Source organism: Sphaeramia orbicularis, chromosome 8, assembly GCF_902148855.1.
Source record: "Sphaeramia orbicularis chromosome 8, fSphaOr1.1, whole genome shotgun sequence".
NCBI classification, from domain to species: Eukaryota; Metazoa; Chordata; class Actinopteri; order Kurtiformes; family Apogonidae; genus Sphaeramia; species Sphaeramia orbicularis.
Genome location: NC_043964.1, coordinates 41,420,878 through 41,443,763, shown reverse-complemented (window position 1 = coordinate 41,443,763; position 22,886 = coordinate 41,420,878). Strand labels below are relative to the sequence as shown.

The 22,886-nt window shown below is 42.5% G+C and overlaps 1 protein-coding gene across 2 annotated transcripts in view; it reads right to left on the bottom strand.

Moving 5' to 3' along the window:
• Nucleotides 1-497: 497 nt before the first annotated feature.
• The window catches only part of tnrc18 (trinucleotide repeat containing 18), a 53,936-nt gene continuing 31,547 nt past the window's right edge, over nucleotides 498-22,886 (bottom strand). The window contains exons 11-30 of one of the 2 annotated variants that reach the window (XM_030142300.1): nucleotides 21,619-22,605; nucleotides 20,898-21,043; nucleotides 20,667-20,800; nucleotides 20,383-20,496; nucleotides 20,100-20,283; nucleotides 19,701-20,016; nucleotides 18,227-18,439; nucleotides 15,246-15,422; nucleotides 14,293-14,789; nucleotides 13,704-13,841; nucleotides 12,800-12,941; nucleotides 12,595-12,712; nucleotides 11,115-11,190; nucleotides 10,336-10,444; nucleotides 9,837-9,953; nucleotides 9,235-9,387; nucleotides 6,451-8,204; nucleotides 6,131-6,367; nucleotides 5,963-6,037; nucleotides 498-4,435 (exon numbers count right to left, since the gene is read on the bottom strand). In XM_030142300.1, the coding sequence (XP_029998160.1) occupies nucleotides 4,229-4,435; nucleotides 5,963-6,037; nucleotides 6,131-6,367; nucleotides 6,451-8,204; nucleotides 9,235-9,387; nucleotides 9,837-9,953; nucleotides 10,336-10,444; nucleotides 11,115-11,190; nucleotides 12,595-12,712; nucleotides 12,800-12,941; nucleotides 13,704-13,841; nucleotides 14,293-14,789; nucleotides 15,246-15,422; nucleotides 18,227-18,439; nucleotides 19,701-20,016; nucleotides 20,100-20,283; nucleotides 20,383-20,496; nucleotides 20,667-20,800; nucleotides 20,898-21,043; nucleotides 21,619-22,605 (5,894 nt within the window). In that variant the 3' untranslated portion in view covers nucleotides 498-4,228. The remainder of the gene's footprint in view (nucleotides 4,436-5,962; nucleotides 6,038-6,130; nucleotides 6,368-6,450; nucleotides 8,205-9,234; nucleotides 9,388-9,836; nucleotides 9,954-10,335; nucleotides 10,445-11,114; nucleotides 11,191-12,594; nucleotides 12,713-12,799; nucleotides 12,942-13,703; nucleotides 13,842-14,292; nucleotides 14,790-15,245; nucleotides 15,423-18,226; nucleotides 18,440-19,700; nucleotides 20,017-20,099; nucleotides 20,284-20,382; nucleotides 20,497-20,666; nucleotides 20,801-20,897; nucleotides 21,044-21,618; nucleotides 22,606-22,886) is intronic. The other variant, XM_030142301.1, reaches the window with a different exon arrangement.

Genomic DNA, 22,886 nt, shown 5'->3' with positions numbered 1-22,886 from the left:
GATTCAACTTCTTCACTGCAGAAAAAGTGAAAAACACAAGCTCTGATCCAGAGTCAGAGTATAAATGTAAAAATGAGGCTGTTGAAGGACATTTCTAGTGGCAGATCAAGTGCAGCAGTCTGGTTGTATATGAACTCATTTTGCGGTCATTGAACAAACCACTAAATCTTTAACATCTTTGAGATCATTTTCCGTTTTCATCTTACCACGAGTTACATGAGTTCTATGCAATGATGGATCTTTTCTATGCATCATTGTTCCATCTATTTAGGTTAGAATCACTTTTGATATTGTGAAGATGATACAAAATAATAAAAAAAACTGTTTTGACAATAAGTTGTCAGAAAAATAACACTGCATGTACAGTACACATACCTGAAAACTCTGCTTAAGTAATTAAGTATTTGTACTCGTAACCATTAAAATGCAACATAAAACCCATCAAAAAGCCCATCAATGAATAAAGACAGATTAAAGATCTCACAAAACTTCAGCTGTACAGTTCCATCTGTTTATTGATTAACTATAAAATATTGAGTTACTAAAACAATTTAAAAGAAACACTGATAAACATGGTTGCTGTCTGTAAAAAAAGAGAAAAAAACAGTTCACATACAGTATAGGGCGACAGAATATATCTGGTTTCAGATTTATCTCTAAAATGTATTCTTTAGTATTTTTTACAAGATTAGACATGTGTACAAAGTATATTCTGATAGCTTTTTCTCCCCTCGACAGTGAAGGATCATTTACAAAACTAATATGATTTTTTCTATTTATTTTCAAAATAATCTTTTTTTTTCTGTAACAGGACGATAACGATACTGAAGGAACAGCAGACGAAGAACCAGCCTCCAGTCCACCTCTCTCTCTCTCTCTTTCTCTCCCATTCTCGCTTATGCTCTCTCTCCCATTCCTCTCTCTCTAGCAGCTAGCTCCCAGTGCCTGTCAGCAGTTATTGCGTGAGAGGCGTGGACGATTGTTCAGAGAGGGGAAGCAAGGGAAATAATAATAATTATAATAACAATAATAATTAAAAAATGACAGAAACATGCAAATAAAGTGAAAAGATGGGAGGGAAAAAATAGTCACTGCAAGAACAAAAAAAAAATGTCAAAGACAAGCCAAAGTAAAACAAGTCAACGGTGATAAAAGAACATTTACAAAGTCAGCTCTTAAAATATATGACACCAAATGAAAGTGAAGGCGAGGTGGGGAATAAGTCTGCATGTTGGACCCTGTATGAAGGCCTAAGGCTGGGCTTTGGATGGAGATAGGGGGGCAAATAGAGATTGGAAGGCAATAACACACACCTTAAAGGGTTACAAAGGTGTGTAAGTGTGTGCATATGTGTGTACGTGGTAATACCAGGGGATAAGAGTCTGATGTCTTATCAGTCTCCTTCACACACACACACAAAAGTGCTTTAGCAGCTCCAGGGGTAAACAAACATTCAGAACGGGCACTTTTAACTTGTTCACTCTGCAAACACCGCTCTGACCTGTGTATCCGTGACGCTCCCACGCCTGAGATAATCAACCGGAGATCCCAGTTTGTGACCGAAACTTGTGAACTTTCTGCCAAAGTGTGACTGATCTTCGGTCATGGTCTCAGGTGACGTTAGAGCAGCATCTTAAGGATGAGGCGGGGCTTTGAGCAGATAAGAGTCAATAAGCAACGGCTGATTAATGTCAGAAGACTGTAGATATACACTCTGTACCTGATCAAAGCACATAAAACGGGCTTTATTAATAGTCGGGCAGCGCTTTATCAAACTTTCCTATACAGGGTAGCCGTCGTATCTGATTTTATACCATGATCGTACATGCTACTATGCGGGCGGACGTCCTTTGTCATTTATCGGGAAAATGTTGCAAAATTAAAACCTTGAGTCATTTTCCAGACGTCATGCAGCCATCTCCAGAACGAAATACAATATAATATCACGCAGACAAGTCCAGACAAAACCAAACGATCTCAAGAGAGTAGAAAATATAAAACCTATTGAATATCAACAAGACAATCTTCAGTCTCTGCAGCAAAACAGAGATAGGGCAACGTGGTAAGAGACATACAAGAAAATCAACATGAAAATCACTGTTATATACAGTACACTTAATACTGTATATAGATTCTGATACAAACTCTATACACAATAGCGTAACTGAGTGACTTAAGAGCTTAAGAACGGAAGGTTCACATAGAAGAAAAGGTATTTCCCCAAGTCAACAACACTGGGGAAAATCTGATTTCTCCTCAGCGCCTGAAGCAGCAGAAGAAAATGATGGGTCTAAAAATGGGGGCGGGACCTAAGAGAGATTTGGCGAATCGTCATCATAAGGCCTGGGAGGAGGAAAACCAAAAAAGGCCGCCCAAAATGCTCACAACCCTGAGCATGACATTCAACAGTCTCACCCTAAAAACAGTTCAACTAGGCACATAGAAACAACTTCATAAGCAGCTAAAAGACAGCCAAAAACATGAACAGAGAAAGGGCCGTGTATCGGTGTGTGTGTGTGTGTGTCAAAAGGGCATGTGGAGAGGCAGTATGAGCAGCAGGAGGGTGACGGGGTTTGGGCGTTAGGAAATACTATAGGAAGACTTACAAGACTCCCAGTCACAGAGTCTCCTCTGCAGCGGAGCTCATTCAAAGTGCACTCTTGTCAACGTTCATTGCTTGGAGGGTCAATCAAATGTGATCAAAGAGGGTAAAGATGGACACCCATAAAACAGCAGAAGCAAAAGAAAAGTAAAATACATCAAACACAAGACACATAGAGGGTCTAAACACTGCGGCCGAATGATTTAAGCACATCTGAAATGTGGGCGACGTCTGTTCAAGCTGATTTTAATTAGAGCCTTGATGCCTATTGCACTGACCGCAGTGTTTACAGCCTTGAAAACACTTTAAAGGGAAAATCCACCGCTCTGCGACTCCTACACTGTTAATATACCAGCTCGCCTTGTTCAGTGTGTTCCAGGAGTTACTCTGTGATGAAGTGTTGCAGTTTATTTTTATTGGTTACCCATTTCTACTTACAAAAAGGGATGTCCGACACTTCCCAGAATGCTTTTCAACACCCCAAGGCACCGTAATTTGTATCTGTGCTGTCTCTAGTAAGATTCCTACTATCTCTCTCTCTCCTGATGTGGCAGTGTAAAATGGGCCACCAATGAAACACAACAGCAGCTGCTTTTTTCCCCTAATAGTGTTTAAGTGTTTTCAGGGTGGATTTTTCCTTTAACATCAGAAACTCAAAGGAGAAAATGGGAAGTGCTTTTAATACTACAAGGTTCCTTCCTCTCTCTTTAGCCTGAGGTCTCTGAGGGAGTCAGAAGTTTTAGTCGCACACGGGCAGCCTCGTCTGCCTGAGTTGGGATTGTCCAGGGGGGATTAAATTAAAGGAGGATAGACTTTTAAGTGTTGTTTTTATAAGTGCTCTCCGTTGGACAGCAAATGGAAGGAGTCTCCAACTCTCTTTCTGTGCGTCTCATTCTGTCTTTGCGTCTGTCGCTCCTGCTGTTCTGTAGACACGTTTATATTGACTGTAACATGACTGTAACATCACCACGGCAACATCATAATCACAACGTCACACCGCTTGGTGCTGGTGTCTGTCCGTCTTTCCTGCCTGGGGTGAGGGAGGGCGAATGGACAGACGGACGGACACTGGCCTCTCTCTATTGTATCATCATTCACAGTTCATTAAAGCTTCTTGACTGTTCGCCTCTTTAGAAAAAAGTACTCTGACATAAATCTATTACATGAAAATAAAACACTCATATTTTCCTCTATATTACTGTGTGTATTACATGAGGGTGAGTATTTACATGTGTCTGTGCAGGTGTGGGTGTAAATGTGTCTGTGTCAGGTATATTTACATGTTAAAGGAGACTGAAGAGCTCAAGTGTGTTCTGAAGCTTCCCCATGAACACAATGAGCAAACCAGTACGTGTTAATGGAGTTTGTGTGTGCAAACAAGTCAGGAGACGAGTTCCTTTTAATACTGTCTGTAGTGTCTCCTGTTTTGTAGTAGCTGATCATGACAGTTTGAAGTGTATCATGGTGTTGCAGCAGTTTGTCAAGTGGTGGCCTTGAACGATCCATCGTGAAGGTGAGGATCGGCGATGAGACGGGAGATCGGCCATGAGATGGTTTGACCTCAAGTGAAGTTTGGTTTCAGTGTCTTATAGCGTTAGTTTCAGTGTGTTTTTTTTTTTTTTTTTCTTAGCAGATGACCGGCACTCCGTCAGTGTTGAAGATCATGCCGGTGGTGGGTTCGTAAGTGCCAGCCAGGTAGTAGAGGTCCTCGCTGTCGGCGTAGCGGCGCGTGTGGGTCATCTGCTCGTACTCCTCTACGCTCACCACCAGGCACTTGTGGCTGACCGTCTGCACGTCGTTCTCGTCACTGTGGGATGACTGGTACAGAGCACGCTGCAACACAGACAAGAGCCTTTCATTTTAAGACTGTATGTATGCATCAACAGGATTCTGCAGATTTTATGACCAGAATGATGCTGCTTTTCTACTGTATTTATTACAGCACATTTCAACAAGTTAACTTCAAGACATGCTTAAGATTGATTAAGGAGGATTTGCTTGTGTGCTTATGTGAAGTTTGTGTTGGAAGTTGTTGATATTAGGTTTTCGGTACTGTTGACATCCGCAATAAAACCCCTAGTATCACCATTTCTCTGTAAGGGTTCTGGGTAGAGCTGAAATGATTAATTGATGCATTGACTTGAAACTATTAAAAAAATTATTAGATTACAATTTTCCGTAAAAAAAGCTTTGTTTCCATAATTTCACTGCCACTTAACATTGGTTCCATTGTTGTGTCTCACATGGATGTTTATTGTGACACACGACGCCAGGATCAACACAAGCAACATGGAGCCTAGCTCAGAAGAGACCAGGACAAAAAGGCAGAAAATGTCTAAATGCTCATTTTTCTTTATTGGAACCATCAAATTTCACAAAAGCACATGGGGACATCTTAGAAAACTTTCAAGACCTTTTTAAAGATCTGTATGTGTTGAATTTGTCTCTTATTTCATGTCCACAGTGGCAAAAATGACAAAGAATGTGAGTCTGGTGATGCTCCTGATGTAAATACAGACCAATACTGAGTGATACCTGGATGTTTTTTACAATAGCTTTGTGTTTATTTTCTGATTTTTCATTTGATTCTAATGTCTTTATACTCAAAGTTCCTAATGTGGGTGTTCTGCTGACATCACATTCATTACCATCAAAAGGCTTCAACCAGCACTAATTGCATATCAAATCCAGTTGAACTTACCAATATTAGATGTAACTTTCACAAAAACAAAGCTGATGCAACTTTATGAAAACATATTCCTCACAACCCACTTGAATATTCAGACTTGTTAAAAATCGTATTTAAGACATTTTTAGGCTAAAGTTCAGATGGTTTTATTTTAGGCATTATTTAGACATTATAAGGACCTGCAGAGACCTATTAGGAAAGTAGTACTGTCGCGATGAGAAAACTTCATATAATGACCAAATGTCATAGAAATAATTGCATTTAACTATTTAATAGTCTTTTGTGTGACTAGTAATGCATAAGCTTAACAACAGTTTGATTAAACTCATACAGTACATCTAGTTAAGAAAAATAAGAGCCATTTAATGACAAGCAATAGAACAAAGAAATAAGATGTATTTCTGTTTGCCTCTTATGCTTTTTAAACAAAACCTGCACTGAGAAAATTTGGTATAAATAACTTACATACACAATCATCTTTGTGAAACATACAGATATTATTTATTTATTCAAATACTGATTAAGTTGAGCTCCTTGAGATAAAGGGATGCAACAGGATATTGTCACTAGGAATTTCCTGAGTCAAACTCTCCTAAGACCCACATGCTTTTGATGTATGAACAAATGAGTATGAAAACCATGTTTTTAAAAAATCAAGTATATTTTCTAACCTCCATGAAGTCTTTCCTCTGGATAGAGGAGTGCAGAGCTGCTGGTATAGACTGACCACACATTTGATCCCAGTTCTGAAAAAAGAGATAAAGGGGAATGTCATTATGGCTTCTGCTGAGTTAAATGTTCTAATGGTTCAAGTGTTTTTAATACTTTCAGGCTCGTACCTTCTTGTCAGTGAGTTTCTTGCCAGGGTTCGTCTCCTCTGGATGATAGAACCAGTTGACTCTGACCACCATGTTGCTTCCCCAGGACTCCCACATGCTCTGGATGCGGCCAATGAAGGGCAGGTTGGGGCGGCCGGCGGACAGGAACACGGCACAGTCACCGATACGGATCATCTCTCTGCCACGGACGATGGCCTTATAGAAGAGCTTCTTAGCTTTTCCCTTCATACCTCGTCTCTGGAGGAGTCAAAAGAGGAGAGGAGGGTCACAGACCAACAGGAGTGACAACACACAGTTCTTCACACCATTTCTCTCCTTACCTGAGTGGGTTTCCCAAACCACTTCCAGAGCTGTCTGGCGGGAAGGAAAGCAGAAATTTTGGGTCTGTTCTCCACACTGGGGAGCCGCTGACGTTTGGCCAGCTCCTTAGTTGTGGGGAGGTGGACCCCCTCTCGCCGCTTTGGCCTGCCCACCTTCCCCTCTCCCCCACTCGTCTTCTGTTTTGGAGGACGCCCCCGTTGCCCGGAGCCCTTCCCGGTGGCAGGTTTAGCAGGTTTTGCTGGGGTGGGAGTGGCGGTGGTTGGAGAGGCTGAAGGAGATGGGGACTGCGAAGGAGGAGACATCTCTTCTTCTTCTTCTTCTACTTTTACCTCCACCTCTTTCTTCACCTCCTCCTCTTCTTCTTCTTTTGTCTCCTCTTTAGGTTTCTCCTGTGTAGCAGGTGGAGACACAGGGCCTGGTGGAGGGGTGGGAGTCCGTTCTTCATCTGAGCTGCAGGAGGAGTCATCTGTAGATGACGAGGATGATGAAGAGGATGACGATGATGAAGATGAAGAGGATCCAGAGCAAGATGAAGAAGAGGAGGAGCAGCTGGAGGTGCATTTCTTCTTTTTCTTCATTTTCCCTTTGTTGGATTCTTCTTCTGAATCAGAGCTGCTGCTGCTCTGAGATTCCTCTTTCATCTTCCTTTCCTCTCTCTTCTCCACCTCCCTCCTCTCCTCTTTTTTCACTTTCTCCTCTCTCTTCTCCACCTCCTGTCCTCTACTACAACTTCCACAGCCGTCTGCCTTCTCCTTTGCCAGCACCGATGCTTTGTAGGTGGAATCTTTTTCCAGTGGGCCAGCCGTGTCTCTCTCTGGAGCTCGTGGCTTAGCAGTTTTTTGCAGTTTTTGGTTGGCTGTGGCTGTGGTAATAGGGGTGTGGTCTCGCCTTACACCACGTTCCTCTAATAACATCAGAGCCTTGGTTTTCTTGGTCTTAGGGGACGTGACACCTTCGTGGTCGAGCTTGACAAGGGGCTCTGCGGATAGTGACTTACGCCTCACATCACTTTGCCCTGAACTGGGCTTAGGCCTGGAGATGGAGCCAGTTCTGGAGGACAGCTGGTCAGATGGCATCTTCAGTTTGGGTCTGGGTGCAGAGGATGAGGACAACGAAGACGATGAAGGTCTGGATGTTAGTGACGAGCTGGGTTTGCTCGTTGGCATCCTGGAGATGGAGCTGGATATGTGCCCAGGGCCGAGGCTGGGACGGGAGCTGTTGTGGTGGTCTGAGGAAGGTTTGGCTTTCGATGTGGAGGCTGATGAGGGTCTAGGAGTGGTCGAAGAAGTACTGGGTTTCGTTGCATTAGATGTCAAATTAGGTCTTGCAATGGGTCTGCTGGTGGTTGGACTGCTGTCCTTCTCTCTTTTATAAGAGCTGAGGTTGGGTTCACTGTACAGGTCCACGGTCAGGACTTTACCGTATGTGGAGGGGTAGAGGGACGGAGGCAGAGACCGGCCTGATTTTGAAGAAGGAGGCTGGGCTGTGCTGTCCTTCCTGGACACTGGGCTGGAAAGGGTTGGGCTGCTTGAAGGGGTCGTGGTGGAGCTCTTTCGGCCTGGTTTTGCCTGGGTTCCCATAGTGGGCCGGGATGCAGGCCTGGGCTTCTCCTGAGCTGCTTTCTGCACAGAGGAAGTCCTGTCCTGGGTCAGCTTGGGGGGAGCCTGGGGCCTTTCGGTGGGTTGAGCAGAGGAGGAGGAGGAGGAGGATGGGGGATCAGCTTTCTCGCGGCCATCTGGGTCCAGGGCAGTTTCTGAAACAAAGAAAGAAAAACAATTTTTAAAAATGTTAAGCAACTCTATTTTTAGGCCAAATTTGCCTCTACATGGGTTCACATTGGATGTGCTGACGTTTTCACTTTGTGGCTTCATGAGTTTTGTTGTACTGCCTTACATGCTGAGAACGGTAGACAAATCAGCAAGGAAACAAGTCTGAAATGAAACCACTGCATTTATGAACTGCTTACCCAGACGAAACAAGACCAGTGTCAGCAAATCAGACATGCAACATGCCATATATTACAGCTAGAGTAACTGCCTTGACAAAGCAGCTGTAAGAATGAATTCATTAAAATGCCATCAGAGATGACAGCTGTGGTCAAATATGAGACGTCTGATCAAAGTCATTACGGAGCCTTGAGCTATTTTTGTTGGTTCTGAGGTTTTAAAAAGATGCATCAAAAGATGAAATGGATAGAAACATTTTTGATTTTAGCTCTTTAATGGTCACTATGATGGGCATGTTAAAAACACATGAACTCATTTCTATTATAGCAACATAACACAAATGAAGTCAACTTCCAGAGATCTCATACAGATAAATAAGGAGAAAAACACAGAGCACTGAGCCACATAACCTGAAATCCACCACTTTTATGACTTCATGCAGACACACTTGGCTCCAGTGCATCAAGAAGATGTCCTTAACTGGTCCCATGGAATTACTCAAAGAAGAAAAAAGGCAGCATATCTCAAATAATAGCAATAGTGATGACAGCACTTAATGCATGTTTTGATTTAAAGCACCTCCTCCATTATTTTTACCTCCTATGGGAACTGTTACCTTTTCTTTTGACACTTTTCACCCATCACTTCTATGAAATTCATTGTTTTTAGCAAAGTCATCTGATACATTAGAGTCAAGTAGAATTAGACTCAGAGTAAATGATCTATTCAGAGGATAGGCGATGGCTCAGTGGAACAGTAACTTCAAGCCCAGAGGAGCAAACTTGTATTGACCCATCCAATCCATCCACCAATTGCTTGATTGATTGATTAGCTCACCAGGTTTGGGTTTAGGTTTGCGGCCAGGTTTTCCTTTAATCTTCGGAGTACTGTCTTCTTGTTTCGGTGTCGCCTCTTTGCCCTCCTTACTGCATTTGCGTACTCTCCTCCTGTTGCAGCTGGCTACGAGCAGCGCAGGAGATGGCTCAGCACCTAGAAGAAGCAGAAGACTTCATGGCTTGAAGAATGTGACTTACAAGCCTCTTGTGTTTGCATTATGTCTACAGGAAATTTCAGCTTTTACCATTTCCTTACAGGAAAAAGCAAACAGCAGGCATTCGGTTGCTGTCTGCAATGTTTCAACCTCTTAAATATAATTAAAAAGACTGTTTGGTTTAATAAAATCTACTTTTTATTATGAAGTTTGGGTGTGTATAAAATAACAAAACTTGATGTAACATGGGGCTCTTCCTCTGGTAGTGTTTAATAATATAGGCTTTCATTTTTGGAAGCCCTAAATTCTTTTGGAAACTATATTTTCCCTGCTAGACTTCAGTTTCCACTTTTCCTGTTTCAACAGAGAACTGAAAGCAGCTACAAGACCACTCTGATGATTAACAACACTAATGTTGCTGTGAGTGTGTGTCTGGGTGTGTGCTCACAGTGGATCTTGTAGTCCGGCGGCAGCAGTCTGATGTGAGAAAGGGGGATCCGGCCCGTGTCGCCGTCATCAAACTCAACCGTGATAAGATTGTCATTTTCGTCAATATCTGAAATTCCTGATTGGACAAAGACAATTCAACAGTGACCATTTGGAGACAAAATGGTTCTGATTCAACACATGTCCGCAGTTAAATCTGTGAATCTTTACCAATACTAAACTGCAAATTTTACATCACTTTTGATTTATATGTGCCATATACACTCAATCTAACAGTGATGTTTTACAGAGTTGTGTACAGTCAGTTGAGTTTTCAATAGCAACAGAATATAGACCAGTTATGTTCTTATCACCATCAGACTCCAGAAAATTCTGTGCAGCGTAAAACACTAAAGGAGCAGCTCTCTTAACACATTTAACATTTGTTTGTGCTGCCAGCTACAATTAAATTGTCCATGCAAGTGTATGATGAATCATCTCATGTGAGTGTGTTGTTGTACCGTTGACAACCGTGCCGGGGTAAAGGCAGCGGTACTGTTGGCTCCAGTAGGCAGCGATGCGGGTGCCCTCTGGGAGGTAGCGCACAGACGGAGGCTTTACGTCGATGATCTGCACACACAGAGCAAAGATGTCTCATCCAGAAAGCCAATATGACACAGCATCAACCACACAGTGCTGAGAGAAGTTAGACTGCTGGGTTTTCTAGAAGAACTAGAAGACTTCGCAGCAGAAAAGCTTTAGAAAGAGACGCAACTAAGTGTTGAGTTGGGTTCACATCCTGGGTTAAGTCTCAATCTTTAGTCTTTGACTTATTATTCTCAGTTATTCTTTTAATAATTATGTTCAGTGTTCGGTCAGTTTGCATAGGGGTAAATGAATCTCTGATTGCCAGACTTAAAAAAAAATGCTCCTGAATGACCATGTCCAATTTGCTACACACATTCAGAACACCATTCATCAAACCAAACTTCATATATATCTTTATTTGCTTTTGAGATATTGCTGCTTTGAAATAGTTGAAATGATCAGCTAGGAGGTCTTCAGTGACAAAACACAGACTAACCCTTAGGTTTAAGCACAAAACTACTTGGTTAAAGATCAGGAGGAGATTGTGGTTTGGGTTAAAACACAGCTTTTCCACACAACATGATGAAAGCCCCTCTAGTACTCAAAGCAAACTTCTCCCATGTGCAAACCGAGCTCACACATATGCCTTCTGTGTATGCGTCTGGTGGATCAGTGTGGTCTACAGAAGTGCAAAGATGTCCAGTTTACTCACAGCTTCCTGCAGTAGTTGTTCCAAGCAGTAGATGTGTGGTCGGTTCCCTCTCTCCCCCTCCACCACCACACTGTATCTGCAGGGACAGAAGATGCAGCAAAGTGTGAAGGTGTGGCAGGTACACTCAACAACAGTTCCACTCACATCTGCTTTATCTGTAGATTCTTACCAAATCACTGACTTACAAATGCAATAGCAGAATTTACTAACATGTCAATTCTGACATGTAGTAAATAGAATGTAAAATCTGCAGTATACTAAAAAATACCCGAATGAAAGACAAACTGCAGCGTGCAGATTTTCAGTGTGTAATATCACCTATTTGTATAATGTTCTAGATTCCACAATGCATTGTGCTCATCCTCTTTCTTTGTTAATGGCAATTTCCCCTAATCTTCTCTGCTGGTTAATATGTAAAATTTGTGCATTCTTAAGCGCTTACACAAAGTTTGACTTGCAGCCATACTGACATTAGCTAAATCCATTTAAGCTAATGCTGTGGCAGAAATAAAACACTTGCAGTTTGAAACGTTGCAATGAGCAGTAAACTGACTAACATTTAGTAGCAACTTATACAGGTAAGCGATATTACCAGTTTCACTTTGATTTCTTTTTTGAACAAGTGCTGCCAGGCACAACAAACCCCACCCCTTGCATGTATTTAACCCATTATAAGTAAATGCGAAGATGTTAAAAAATCATAAAAAATTTGAACTTTGACCAACCTTTCCCAAAATGTAATGACATCTATTCTGGGTCACTGGAAATCTATACACCCAATTTGCTATTAATTGAACCAATAGTTTTGCTGTTAAAGTGTTAAATAAACAAACAAACAAACTAAACCAAACCAAAAACAATACCCCTTGCCACCTCTTCGGGGGGCAGGGTAAAAATATAGGTTAATGCAAAATTCTATCTGCCAGGAGTTGTCAGATTATTGTTTCAATAATGATAAACTTCAGGTCATGTGACTGTGCAGAAAAATTAATTTTATATTTACACACAACATCACTATGGGAGTAGTATTAAGCATACAATATATAAATAGAAATAATTACTAAACCACCAGTGATTTTCTGCAGAAATGGAATAAAACGGCCTTTCAACATGATCTTTTTCTGTTGATCTGATTATTTTCAACATCAGATGTTCTTAATAGTATGTGTTTCATTTCATTTAAATACTGCTTATTTCTTTATGAAGTTTCTAAAGCTGATAAGTCTTTTGCCAGATCTCTGCCTATATTTACAAACAAGAAAACCAGGTCATTTTGTGATAATCACTTCCTTTTCATTAACTTGTTATTTCCAAAGCTGTGCATATGTGTTCAGACTGCAGTATTTAGTGTTTCTATAAACTGTCCATGTGTTCATTCTGAATCTGATGTGTAACAGTCCAGGGAATAAGTAGCATTTTAGAAATCACATGGATATGATCAAACTAATCACTGCTCCAGTCCTTTTTCATCTGTACTCACATGTCAGGGGAGTGTACAGTGTTCACATGTCCTGCGTACAGTAGCTGGTCATCCATTGGGATTAAAACTCTGAGTCCATCTACCAGAGAGTCTTTATCCAACACACACTGCACTGGAGCTGCAAAGTAACACATGAAAGTGATGAGTAACACATACCATTTAGCGTGTCTGGGGGCATTAGTGGATGGTGTGTGTCTGTACTGACCGAGTGGAGAGGACCTCTCTGGTACACTGTTGTTGCATGCTGGGAGTAGCTCATCTTCACTGAAGCTGCTGTCCTGATTGGGTTCGAAGTCCTCATCCGCCGCCATGCTCTCCATCAGCCGGCTCACCGCACCCCTGGAGGGCTGCACATACAAAGTTTCAGTTTCATAGTACCAGTGATCTGAAATCAACTGGACTTTCCTTGGAAGATGATTGTGCTACTTCAATGCACAGTGGGTCATTTTTGCCACTGGGGGTTTTTCAAACAAAACAATTAGAATAGTTATATTAAATATAGTTGTGAAGTAACATGAGATTGAGAGTGGTGTAATCTTTAAAACCAGATGATGTTAGTTCATAATAATTAAATGGTTGCAGCAACCAAGTTGTTGCATGGAATAAAATGAACACATTTCGAACATGTAAATGTTACTCTTCATACATATTATACACATGACACCTATAACATAAATTTGTGGCAGACTACCCAAACACCAGTACTGACGCACCACAAATTATGTTTTCAAAGTGGAACCGTAACATATTACAACATTACACTGTTGAATATACAGTCTTTTCTGCTGTTATGCATATCTTACCCACCACCACCACCACAAAGACACTTTAGCTGCCTCATGTGTTTCCAAAACAAACTCAAGATTTGGCCGGTGGCAGATGGAGAGCAATGCACCACTTTGGCAGAAATCACACGATACAATGAGGTTTACTTTTCTCTTTCAGTGACACAACAAAAGTGAGTGCTCACAACCCAAATTATTTTATAATTATTTGTGTGTGTGTGTGTTTGTGAACTTCTAATACCCTGGTGCTCTGGTTTTGTCCTTGCATGAATGATTAAGTTTACATCTATAATGACTTTGCACCTGATTCGTCATCCCACTGACCTCTCTGGCCTTGGTCTTGGTTTTTGGTTGGCTCTTTCGTGCTGTACTGAGGCTAAGAGCCACGGGACCATCTGTGATAGGGGAGCACAGCGTGGACGATGGGCTCACAGGCAGAGGAGAGTCCTTCAGCTTCTTTTTCTGGATTTCAAAAGTTGCAAAACACACAAATAAAACATGCATATGAATGGCAGCACTAAAGATCTGCTGGACAGATTTACATCATTGCACACATATACAAATACACACACACACACACTGAGGGTGGGATGCTGCCAGGCAGCCTGCCGTTGTCCTTTCTTGTCAGCAACACGACACAGACAGCAGGGGAGTGCTGCAGTGACTGAAGTACTGGGAAACCCTGCTGGCACTCTGACACACACACTTTAACACACACACTCACACACACAGAAGTGTCAGCAGAGACAAAGGGATGCAAGAGAATCAAAGTTTGAAGGAGGAGTTGAGGAGTGAAACAGTAACAGAAAAGAAAGGGAAGAAGAGTAAAAAGGGGAGGGGAACAAAACACTGACACTGTGTTTTTCAGCTTCTCTCAGCTGGGGAATAACAACCCCATTAATTATTGACGTACTTTCACTGCATCTTTTCCCTCTCTGCTCGGTGGACTGGGCTTGGGTCTGGAGGCAGGCTTCAGGGTGAGCGGTGGGGCTGAGCCAGAGGAGGAAGAAGAGGAAGAGGAGGAGGAGGATGAGGAGCTGCTCTGATTGGCAGAGGCAGAGGCAGATGCAGATATCTGATTGGCTGTAGTGGTCGCATCGTGGAGGAAAATCCTCTCGCTGCGTCGTCGGTTCCAGCCCTCATCCTCACTGAAGCCACCAAACCCTGAGCCAGTGGCCAGGTCAAAGCTAAACCGCCGCGGTGACCGAGGTGAAGGGCGTGGTTTGGGCAGAGGCTTGCGTTTGACAGGCAGCAATTCTTCCCGCTTGGTAGGGCTGGTCTGGTCAATGCGGTGGGTTGCCGGGGGCAACAAGGGAAGCTCTGGGGCAGAGCGTTTGCCATGCAGCAGAGAGGGGAACTTCCTCAGCCGCAAGTCTGAACCGGAGTCTGACCATTCACACTCGGATGAACCTAGTGGGGAGGAGGAGTGGGTCTCATGTTAAACCTTTACAAAGATTCTGCAAACAGTCTACTCCTACATAAGGTGTTAGATTCTCTGAAATCAATAACCTTGTGAATAAGACTATTGATCAATTTGAAACCAATACAGGATTCAGGGGTAAATAATTACACACACCCTGATGTGACAATTAGAAATGGATGAATATTAAACTATGAATCAATAACATAATTCTGAACAAATGAACCTCCTCAACCACAAAAAATGCAATTATAGTGTGAAAGGCCTTCAGTAAAAGCTGAGTTTATGCAGAGAAACAAGCCTGATCTGATATACACAGAATAACCAAAGGCACAAGTGTTTCTGTCTCCTTTCCTTCCGCTGCTTTGAAAAGCCATATAAAGTAATCTCAGTAAATCTTCCAAATATTTTTTGTCCCATGTCATTTTGTCTGCTGTCCTTTTTACCCAGTGTGCTTTGCCTGCTGCGGTGTTTGCCGTCATGGAGAAGGCTCAGTGGTGGGGAGCTGACGGGGATCGCACTGGCTGCAAACCTCGCCAAAAGTCCCAGCCCACTTTCCTCACAGCCGCCATCGTCTGAATCAGATTCCTCCTCGTTGTCGTCATTGTCCTCCGAGGATTCTGCTTCAGAGAAAAGATTTCAGATCAGCTCAGATGACATGAATGTGGCTGCAGCAGCGGTCTGGACCAAAGGTCAAAACACTTCTTATTGATTCATAGGCAAAGAAGGCAGAGAAAAAATATGATTCAATTAACAAAATATGTTGCTGAATACAACTACAGCTCATCTGCATAAGAAAAACACACACACACCTAATCATGTAGGCTGATCAGAGACAACAGTGAAGAACAATATAGACTGTCCAAAGCACTGCAGCCTGCTTTCACACTTCACTAATGCTGTGTAAGCAAAAGACCTGGGATTTACCACATGCATGTGAACCAAACACACACACATACACACATTCACACACACTGGAACCATTTGAGCTTAAATATCATTTATTATTGAAGGACCTGTCAGTTTGTGACAGAAGAACAGAAGTGAAAAGCTGCAAAGACCCACTTCTTCCTCCAACTCTGACAGGGTGGAAGAGCATGAAACAGCAGTGCGCGCACACAAACACACACAAATGTGTAGTACTTTGCTGGTTAACTGTGTGTTACTAGTAGCAGTTAGGTCCATGGTAACAGATAAACAGGAGGAGCAACTCCTCAGGGGTTAGAGTGTTAACAATGAATATGGATACACAGTACAAAGTCTGTTCAACTGTGACAGACAATGAAAATCTGACCATTTTTGAAGCTAAACTGAAGCATCCATTGCACCAGATTTCAATCACTATTATAAACAATAATCACCTTTTTGCTTGTTGGTTGTTAGAGAGTGACTTTACATCAGACTGCACATAGTGTCTCTACATTTACCAGTGACATCACAGTGTAAAAGATGACATATGTTAGTTCAACACTGTGACACGTGACTGCTATTTTGGACTGGTAAAAACACAAATAAAGAGGGAGCTGTAGTTTTCTGAATTCCAAGCAACATTTACATTTCTGAACATAAATTGTATTTGTTTTTACCGTACAGACCATGAACTACTGAATCAATCAAGATTCATTGAAATAAGTTGGGAAATGTAAATGTTAGAGCTTTTAATTCAAAACAAATGCAGCTCCTCAGTTTACTTGTATGTTTACTGATCAGTCTTCACTGGCCCAATACAGCAGCATGTTGACGATTCCAGCAGCCAAAGTGGCATATGTGCATGTCTATGTACAGAAAACCATCAGTGGTCAATAAAAACAAGAATTTTTAGCAGAGTTAACGTGTTTAACACAAATGGTAATGACAAATTTGATTTAGATGTCTTGCCTTAAAGAAACATTTTGTAAATAGAGCCATGAACAGACTCAAGATCGTACTGTGAATCCACTGTGTTAACTTTAGCAAGCAGACAATACAACAGGCAAGCACTGAGAGGACAGCCCTGTGAGGCCCCTTTGTATAATGTTCATATGAGGTTTGAGTAACCATGGTTACATCCCTTGTCTCATCACACTCCTGAAGCATTTCCTGTAAAGGTGTAAGAGGTTTCAGTGGACACGAGGTAACCATGGCTCTCAGTAAGGGCTTTAATTTGTGAGAATGATTAAAACTACAAAAAGTACAACCAAAACAAATTAAGGTATGTAGTTCAATTCAGCATAATTCATGTTAGCGGTCAATAAAGAATAGAGGGAGGGGCACTTCCTACTTACAGAGCAGGTGACAGGGGTGTGGCCTCAGACAGGGCGGGGCGGGGCGGGGCAGCGCAGCGGCGAGAGCGCAGCCTGGCCGTAGCGTGGCCTGGCTTTAGCACAGTCTAGCTTAAGCAGAGCTTGAGCCACAGCGTAGACTAGCCGTAGCGAGGCAGCGTAGGCTCAAGGCTGCGCTAGTCCTTGCCAAGCTTCTGTAATGTCGCAACGGCAGCAGCAGCACAAGCACATGGAACAGGCTGAGAGACACTCAAAGCATCATGGGTAGGACAGGTGAGGAGGAGGAGGGGTCAAAGGTGAGGCAGGAAAGGTGAGAGGACAGAGCAAGGGGTCTGAGAGAGTAACGGAAGGGGAAAAGGGTTATTTGAAGGTTTAGTAGACACAGAGGAGAAGCTCTATTATCCAAATATCCCCGACATCTCAGAAGATGACTGTGCCATGAAAATGTTTAAGATGAGCAATGAAGCATTAAATACCCCCAGCATCACCAAAAACCAGACCACATCAAACACTTGGAATAAATAGAGCTAACCATTCCAAAAATACACAATCCAACCTTTAATTCAGATTTTTTTTTTCAGTTATGACCATTACAACTGACCAGGATAAGCTCTTGGAATCCATCCAATCAGATTCAAATGTGTGCTCTGACCTAATATTCTACATTCAATGTTTAGTTGAATAAATGTAAACAATGTTTTGAAGCTAAAGGGATATTTGACGAACAGAGCACGCTAAAGGATGTGTGAGGTGCAGTGGCAGCTGGACAGACTGACAAGAGACAGACAGACAGACAGACAGATGAAGCAGACACAAGGACCACAGCGCTTTGCTTTCTGTACCAATCAAATCAACACCTTTAATAAAGCTTATATGTAACCAAACTGCAATACAATTTTATGAAAATCTCACAGTTCACACAGTTTCAATATACAAAATGCTACAAAAACGGTTTGCAATCCAGGCAATTAAAATAAAACACCATAGCAATGCTCTTTAAAAACAAGGCAACTTCGCAGAGAAGCCAGCAGCAAGAGAGGTAGGAATCGACAAGCTAAAGCACAGTGTGGAAACAGCTGCTTTAGCAAAAGAGCAAACAAGGGCTCAAAGACATTTTGTGTGACTGTACAACGAGGGGCGAGGAGCTGTAAGATTTGGTCAGTAACCTTGGTCGAAGGAGTCGTCAGAAGAGCTGAGGCCTGCCTCCTCCAGCAGCAGGGATAAGTGCTTGTGTTTCTTCTTCTGAGACTTCTGACTGGACAGCAGTGATGTTGGCGATGTCGTGGACCGCCTCTTCCTGGCCAGGTTGTCACGGGAACGTGTGCCTGAGAGAGGGGGCCAGCCCCCTCGGGCAGAATTGTGCTCCTCTGAATCAGAGTCTGGTGCAGAGAGAGGGTGGTTAATGATTTATGAGGTCACATGGAAGGCAATAAAGAGTCAGACAGTGAGGAGATTTCTGCCCACTTTTAACATCACTATCTAACAAGAAAATGATCAATTATGCAAGCTTAAGCTGAATAAAAAAAATATTATAATGACTAACTGGACTACTAAACAGCTGACCAAGTTTTCAATGATAAGAATATCTCCCCATGTGCTGATTTTCTTAGCCTCGTCAATCTCAGTCATCAGTAGTACCGGTAACAAGTGTAAGTTAGAAGAGGATAGATTCTTCATACAATAAAGTCAAAGTATCCAACATGGAATATTTTTATCACTACACTAACCTATGAGTCACCTCTTAAAGGATAAGTCTGATGTGTATCATTTTGCGAGATATCAACAAATACCATGACGAGATGAAAACTGACCGTGCGTATCAGTGTTTTTTTTCCCTTCATGGCTCACAGCCACAGTACAATTTATTCCTAACTAAAGTGTAAAAGCTACAATATTATGGTATGTGCTTTATTTCTTCAAATAAAATCCGATAGCCAATTAAAATCTGGGTCTCCAGTATGGTCTGGGCGTGGCAGGTACAGACAATGAATAAAGGCCAGGAAAAAAATGAACATGGATAGAGGTAAAATGCATGCCAGTTAAGCTCTACGTACATTTCTATTGCTTGAATTTAAGTTTGTTGTTCTGTATAATTTATTTAAAGTGCTAGTATCCAATTTCAGTCACTACTGAAGTGTATTAATATCTCAGCAAAACTGTATTTTGTTGTACCCTCCAAGGATCACAAGTGTCAGGGTTTCATGTAATGCATGGGAACCCCCATAATTAAATGTTTGTATCGACAATGTCACGCCATAACTTTAACAGGGCAAATAGTATCAGATCAAAACAGAGCTTTGTACAAAACATGACCAATATACTTATGAAAATGAGGGAATTAGAAATAAAGACATAAATGAAAGCCCTCGTTACTATTAGAGGAAATACTGTACTTTTTTAAATGTGCTGTTATTTCTGCAAACAGCTATACGATGTAATATATGTTCTGAAGAGATATGTCTGAAAAGGTGAAATGAGTATCTAAATGTTATGCTTCACCTGAGAGCATACACACTGTATGTATATGAATAATGGCATCTAAAAATGTCATGGATTGTAAAGAGTTTCTTCTCATCTGAGAAATAAACCAGTTTTTTTTTTTTGTTTGTTTTTTTTCCATTTTTGTCCTCAGGTACTCACTGTTGGAACAGCTGCTGAGCTCTGATCTCCCAGGAGAGAACAAAGTGCGCTTCTTCTGACTCTTCACCTTCTGGACTGTCTCCGAAGCACAAGTCTTTCCAGCTATTTTGTGTTTCGGCCCTTTGACAGAGGAGTGGATGTTCCGCTCCTTTACCCGACCTTCCCCAGACTTGCCTTTCGACCGGTCTACTTTTGCATTGGAGGGAAGTTTGTGAGATGCACCGAGAGAGCCGAGCTGTGAGAGCGAAAGCGCTCTATCGAGGTCAGATGCCAGCTGCTCCTGCTCACATACATGGCCACGCTTCGCCTTCAACACCTGAGAACCCCGAAAAACATTTATAATAGTCAAAAAACATAACAAAGTAGGGAGGTTTTTGCTGAAATCACACTGTGGCCTACCTCCAGAGCATGACTAGTGGAAGGCTCTTGCTCATTCCAGCTTTTCTTCTTCTTTTTTTTCTTTTTCACCTTCACTCCTCCACTCCCTGCCTCTGTTTCCTCTTCTTCTCTGGATGGCCTAAACTTTTTCTTCTGTCCCTCTCCGGCTTCAGAGTCTTCAGAGTATTGCACTGTCCTACCAACCCTAAGACACACAAAAATCCACGAGACAAAGCATTTGTCAAACATCTACAAGATTCAAAATGAAGAGGAAGAAAAATATTATACTCAAATGGACACTCACTTTCCAGGCCTGCTGTCCAGTTTGAGAGGCGTGGCCAAGTGTTTCCTCTTCCTGGGTCTTCCTCTGCCTCGTCTGGTCAGACTCCGCCTCTCATCCTCCTGCTGCTGCCGCTCACTGAAAACATTGTGTTATAGGCGTCTTTTTATTCATGTGGGGTGGAGATGCATTTCTTTTGCAGGTGTGTTTCACTGTCTAAAGATAGCAGCGAGGTAATTAATTCATCTTGTGTGTGGTGTTTAAAAAAAGCGTGTCTGGAGTCATGTGGTCTGTGTAACAACACCCACCGCTTGTCTCTGCGTCTCTGCAGCTTGCTCAGCTCTCTCTGCTTTTCCTTATATGTCTTCTGCAGCTCAGCCAGGCGAACCCGGTATTCCACTTCCACCGCGTCCAACACATCCACTGACATTTTACTGTACAGCTGCAAGGAAGAGAGACAAAAGTTGAATAGGAAGGAGGAAAATGGTGCAAATCCGGCGGCATTTTGCAATCAAACAATGGTTTGTTGTTGTTCTTACTGGCTCCTCCTTCCTCTGCCTCCAGCTGTACTTCTTGGTGGGGTCCAGAACTCGGGGCAGATCAATGTGGGATTGTTTTTCAATGGCCTCCAACAGAATTTGCCTACTAGCTTCCAGTAGACAATCAAGACCCTCTAATGTCACATCTGGGCAGGATACAGAAGATATTAAAACATTAGAGGAATACGAAACCTTTACACAATTCATACAACTTGTATCTCTAACCAATGTTGAACACTACCCTCAGTGGACAGTAACTACATATGAGTAAACTGCCAGATGTTATTAAAATCATGGAGAGATTGTGTGTAAATATACAGTACGTATTTTAAACTCTGATTTGGAAGCAAAAAAAGAGGACATAGAGCAAATGCACAAAAGGAAAATTCCAAAATGGACCATTGAGATGAAATACGTGATATCTGAAAAACATTGCTGAGATTTCAACAGCCAAACTAACACACTTGTCCAATCAGTGCTCCTGTCACTGATGAACTGTAACAGTGTGATGTGAATCAATCCACAGCACCTTTTTTACCCATTTATCAAGCCAGGGCTGATTCCAAACACTGGACTTTTTCACAGCATTAACAGAATGAGCAGCAAGCAAACAGTGTGGAGATATTACATGAATTTGACAAAAAGTGAAGTGGATTAGAATAATTTACTAATTTACTTGTAAGTTGGCAACACTGTCTTCAACTGTCTCTTATCTCCTCACCTCGCTCGTGGTTGATGAGCTCCATCTCCTGTGGTGCCATTTGGCTGAGCAGGGCCATCCCCTCCAGGGCCACCATCTCTAGAGGCCCTGCACTACTACTTAGGTGAGGGTTTTCGATCTGTGGTGTGAGCGTTGGGGCAGGTGGGGTGCTGGGTCTGGCCTGAGCTATCTCACTGGCTGTAACCAGGGCCAACAGCCCTGCCATGGGATCCTCAGGACCAGTGATGAGTGGGAATGGGGAGTCAGAGATGACAGGTGGATAAACAGGAGTTTCATTGGTACTTTCTCTCTGACTAGGAGTGTGTAAGTTTATTGGAGCATCCAGCTGCTGGGGTTCACACATAGAGCTGCTGGTTTGTTCTAATGACCCACACACTTGAGCGGATTCCTGGCTGTCAGAATCTGCAGTGATGCATGATGGATATCGTGTTTGCTCTGGATCTTTAATGACATCTGGCTTAGCCTCAGCCTCTTTGAGTGAAAGAGGCAGTGGATATGCTGCCTGACACGAGTAAGATGGGACTTCCATTTTGATCTGCCCTCCATCTTGCTCTTCCCCTATGACTTCTTCAAGTCTTTCACTTTTTTGTGGTGGAGGGCTAGAGATGTGCAATGGTACCGGTTGAGGCTGGGGTTTTGGTGCTTCACCATCCACCTCCACCTCTCTGTTCTGTGTGGGCAGGACTGGGCTGCGGCGAAGAGGACCTAGGGGTTCTGGTGTCACATCCAACTGAGGCTGTTCAACACCAGGTTCCTGTTTGAGGAAAGAACCTGACTTCGAAGGCTCTAGTTTCTGAGGCTTAATGTCAGAGTCCAGCGACCTCAAATGAAGATGAGCTGAAGGCAAAGAGGCCACTGGGGAGGGAGAGTGGGAGCGGTGAGGTGGGACGACTTCTGTTTTGGCTGCAGTTGGTGTTGGCATGTGATAAGTGGGGAAAGGTGAGCCAAATGGGGCAGTGATAGATTGGTAAGAGTAACCTGGAAGATCTGTCAGCACAAAAACACAGCAGTTGGTCACTGACAGATTACATAAGCACATGACTAAAGGGTTCATGACAGGGTTCAACACTAAGGTGAGGATCAGAGAGGACTTAATATAATATCACAACATCTTACCAAAATAAAAATGGCATCATGATACAGTGATTCTGCGAAACATGATACACTGTAAGACAATCTACAATGTCTGTGTGACTAAAGAAGAGTAAATAATTCCACAAATCAAAAAGCTAGCCAATCATGTCCCACACTTATCAGTTTTTCCTAGA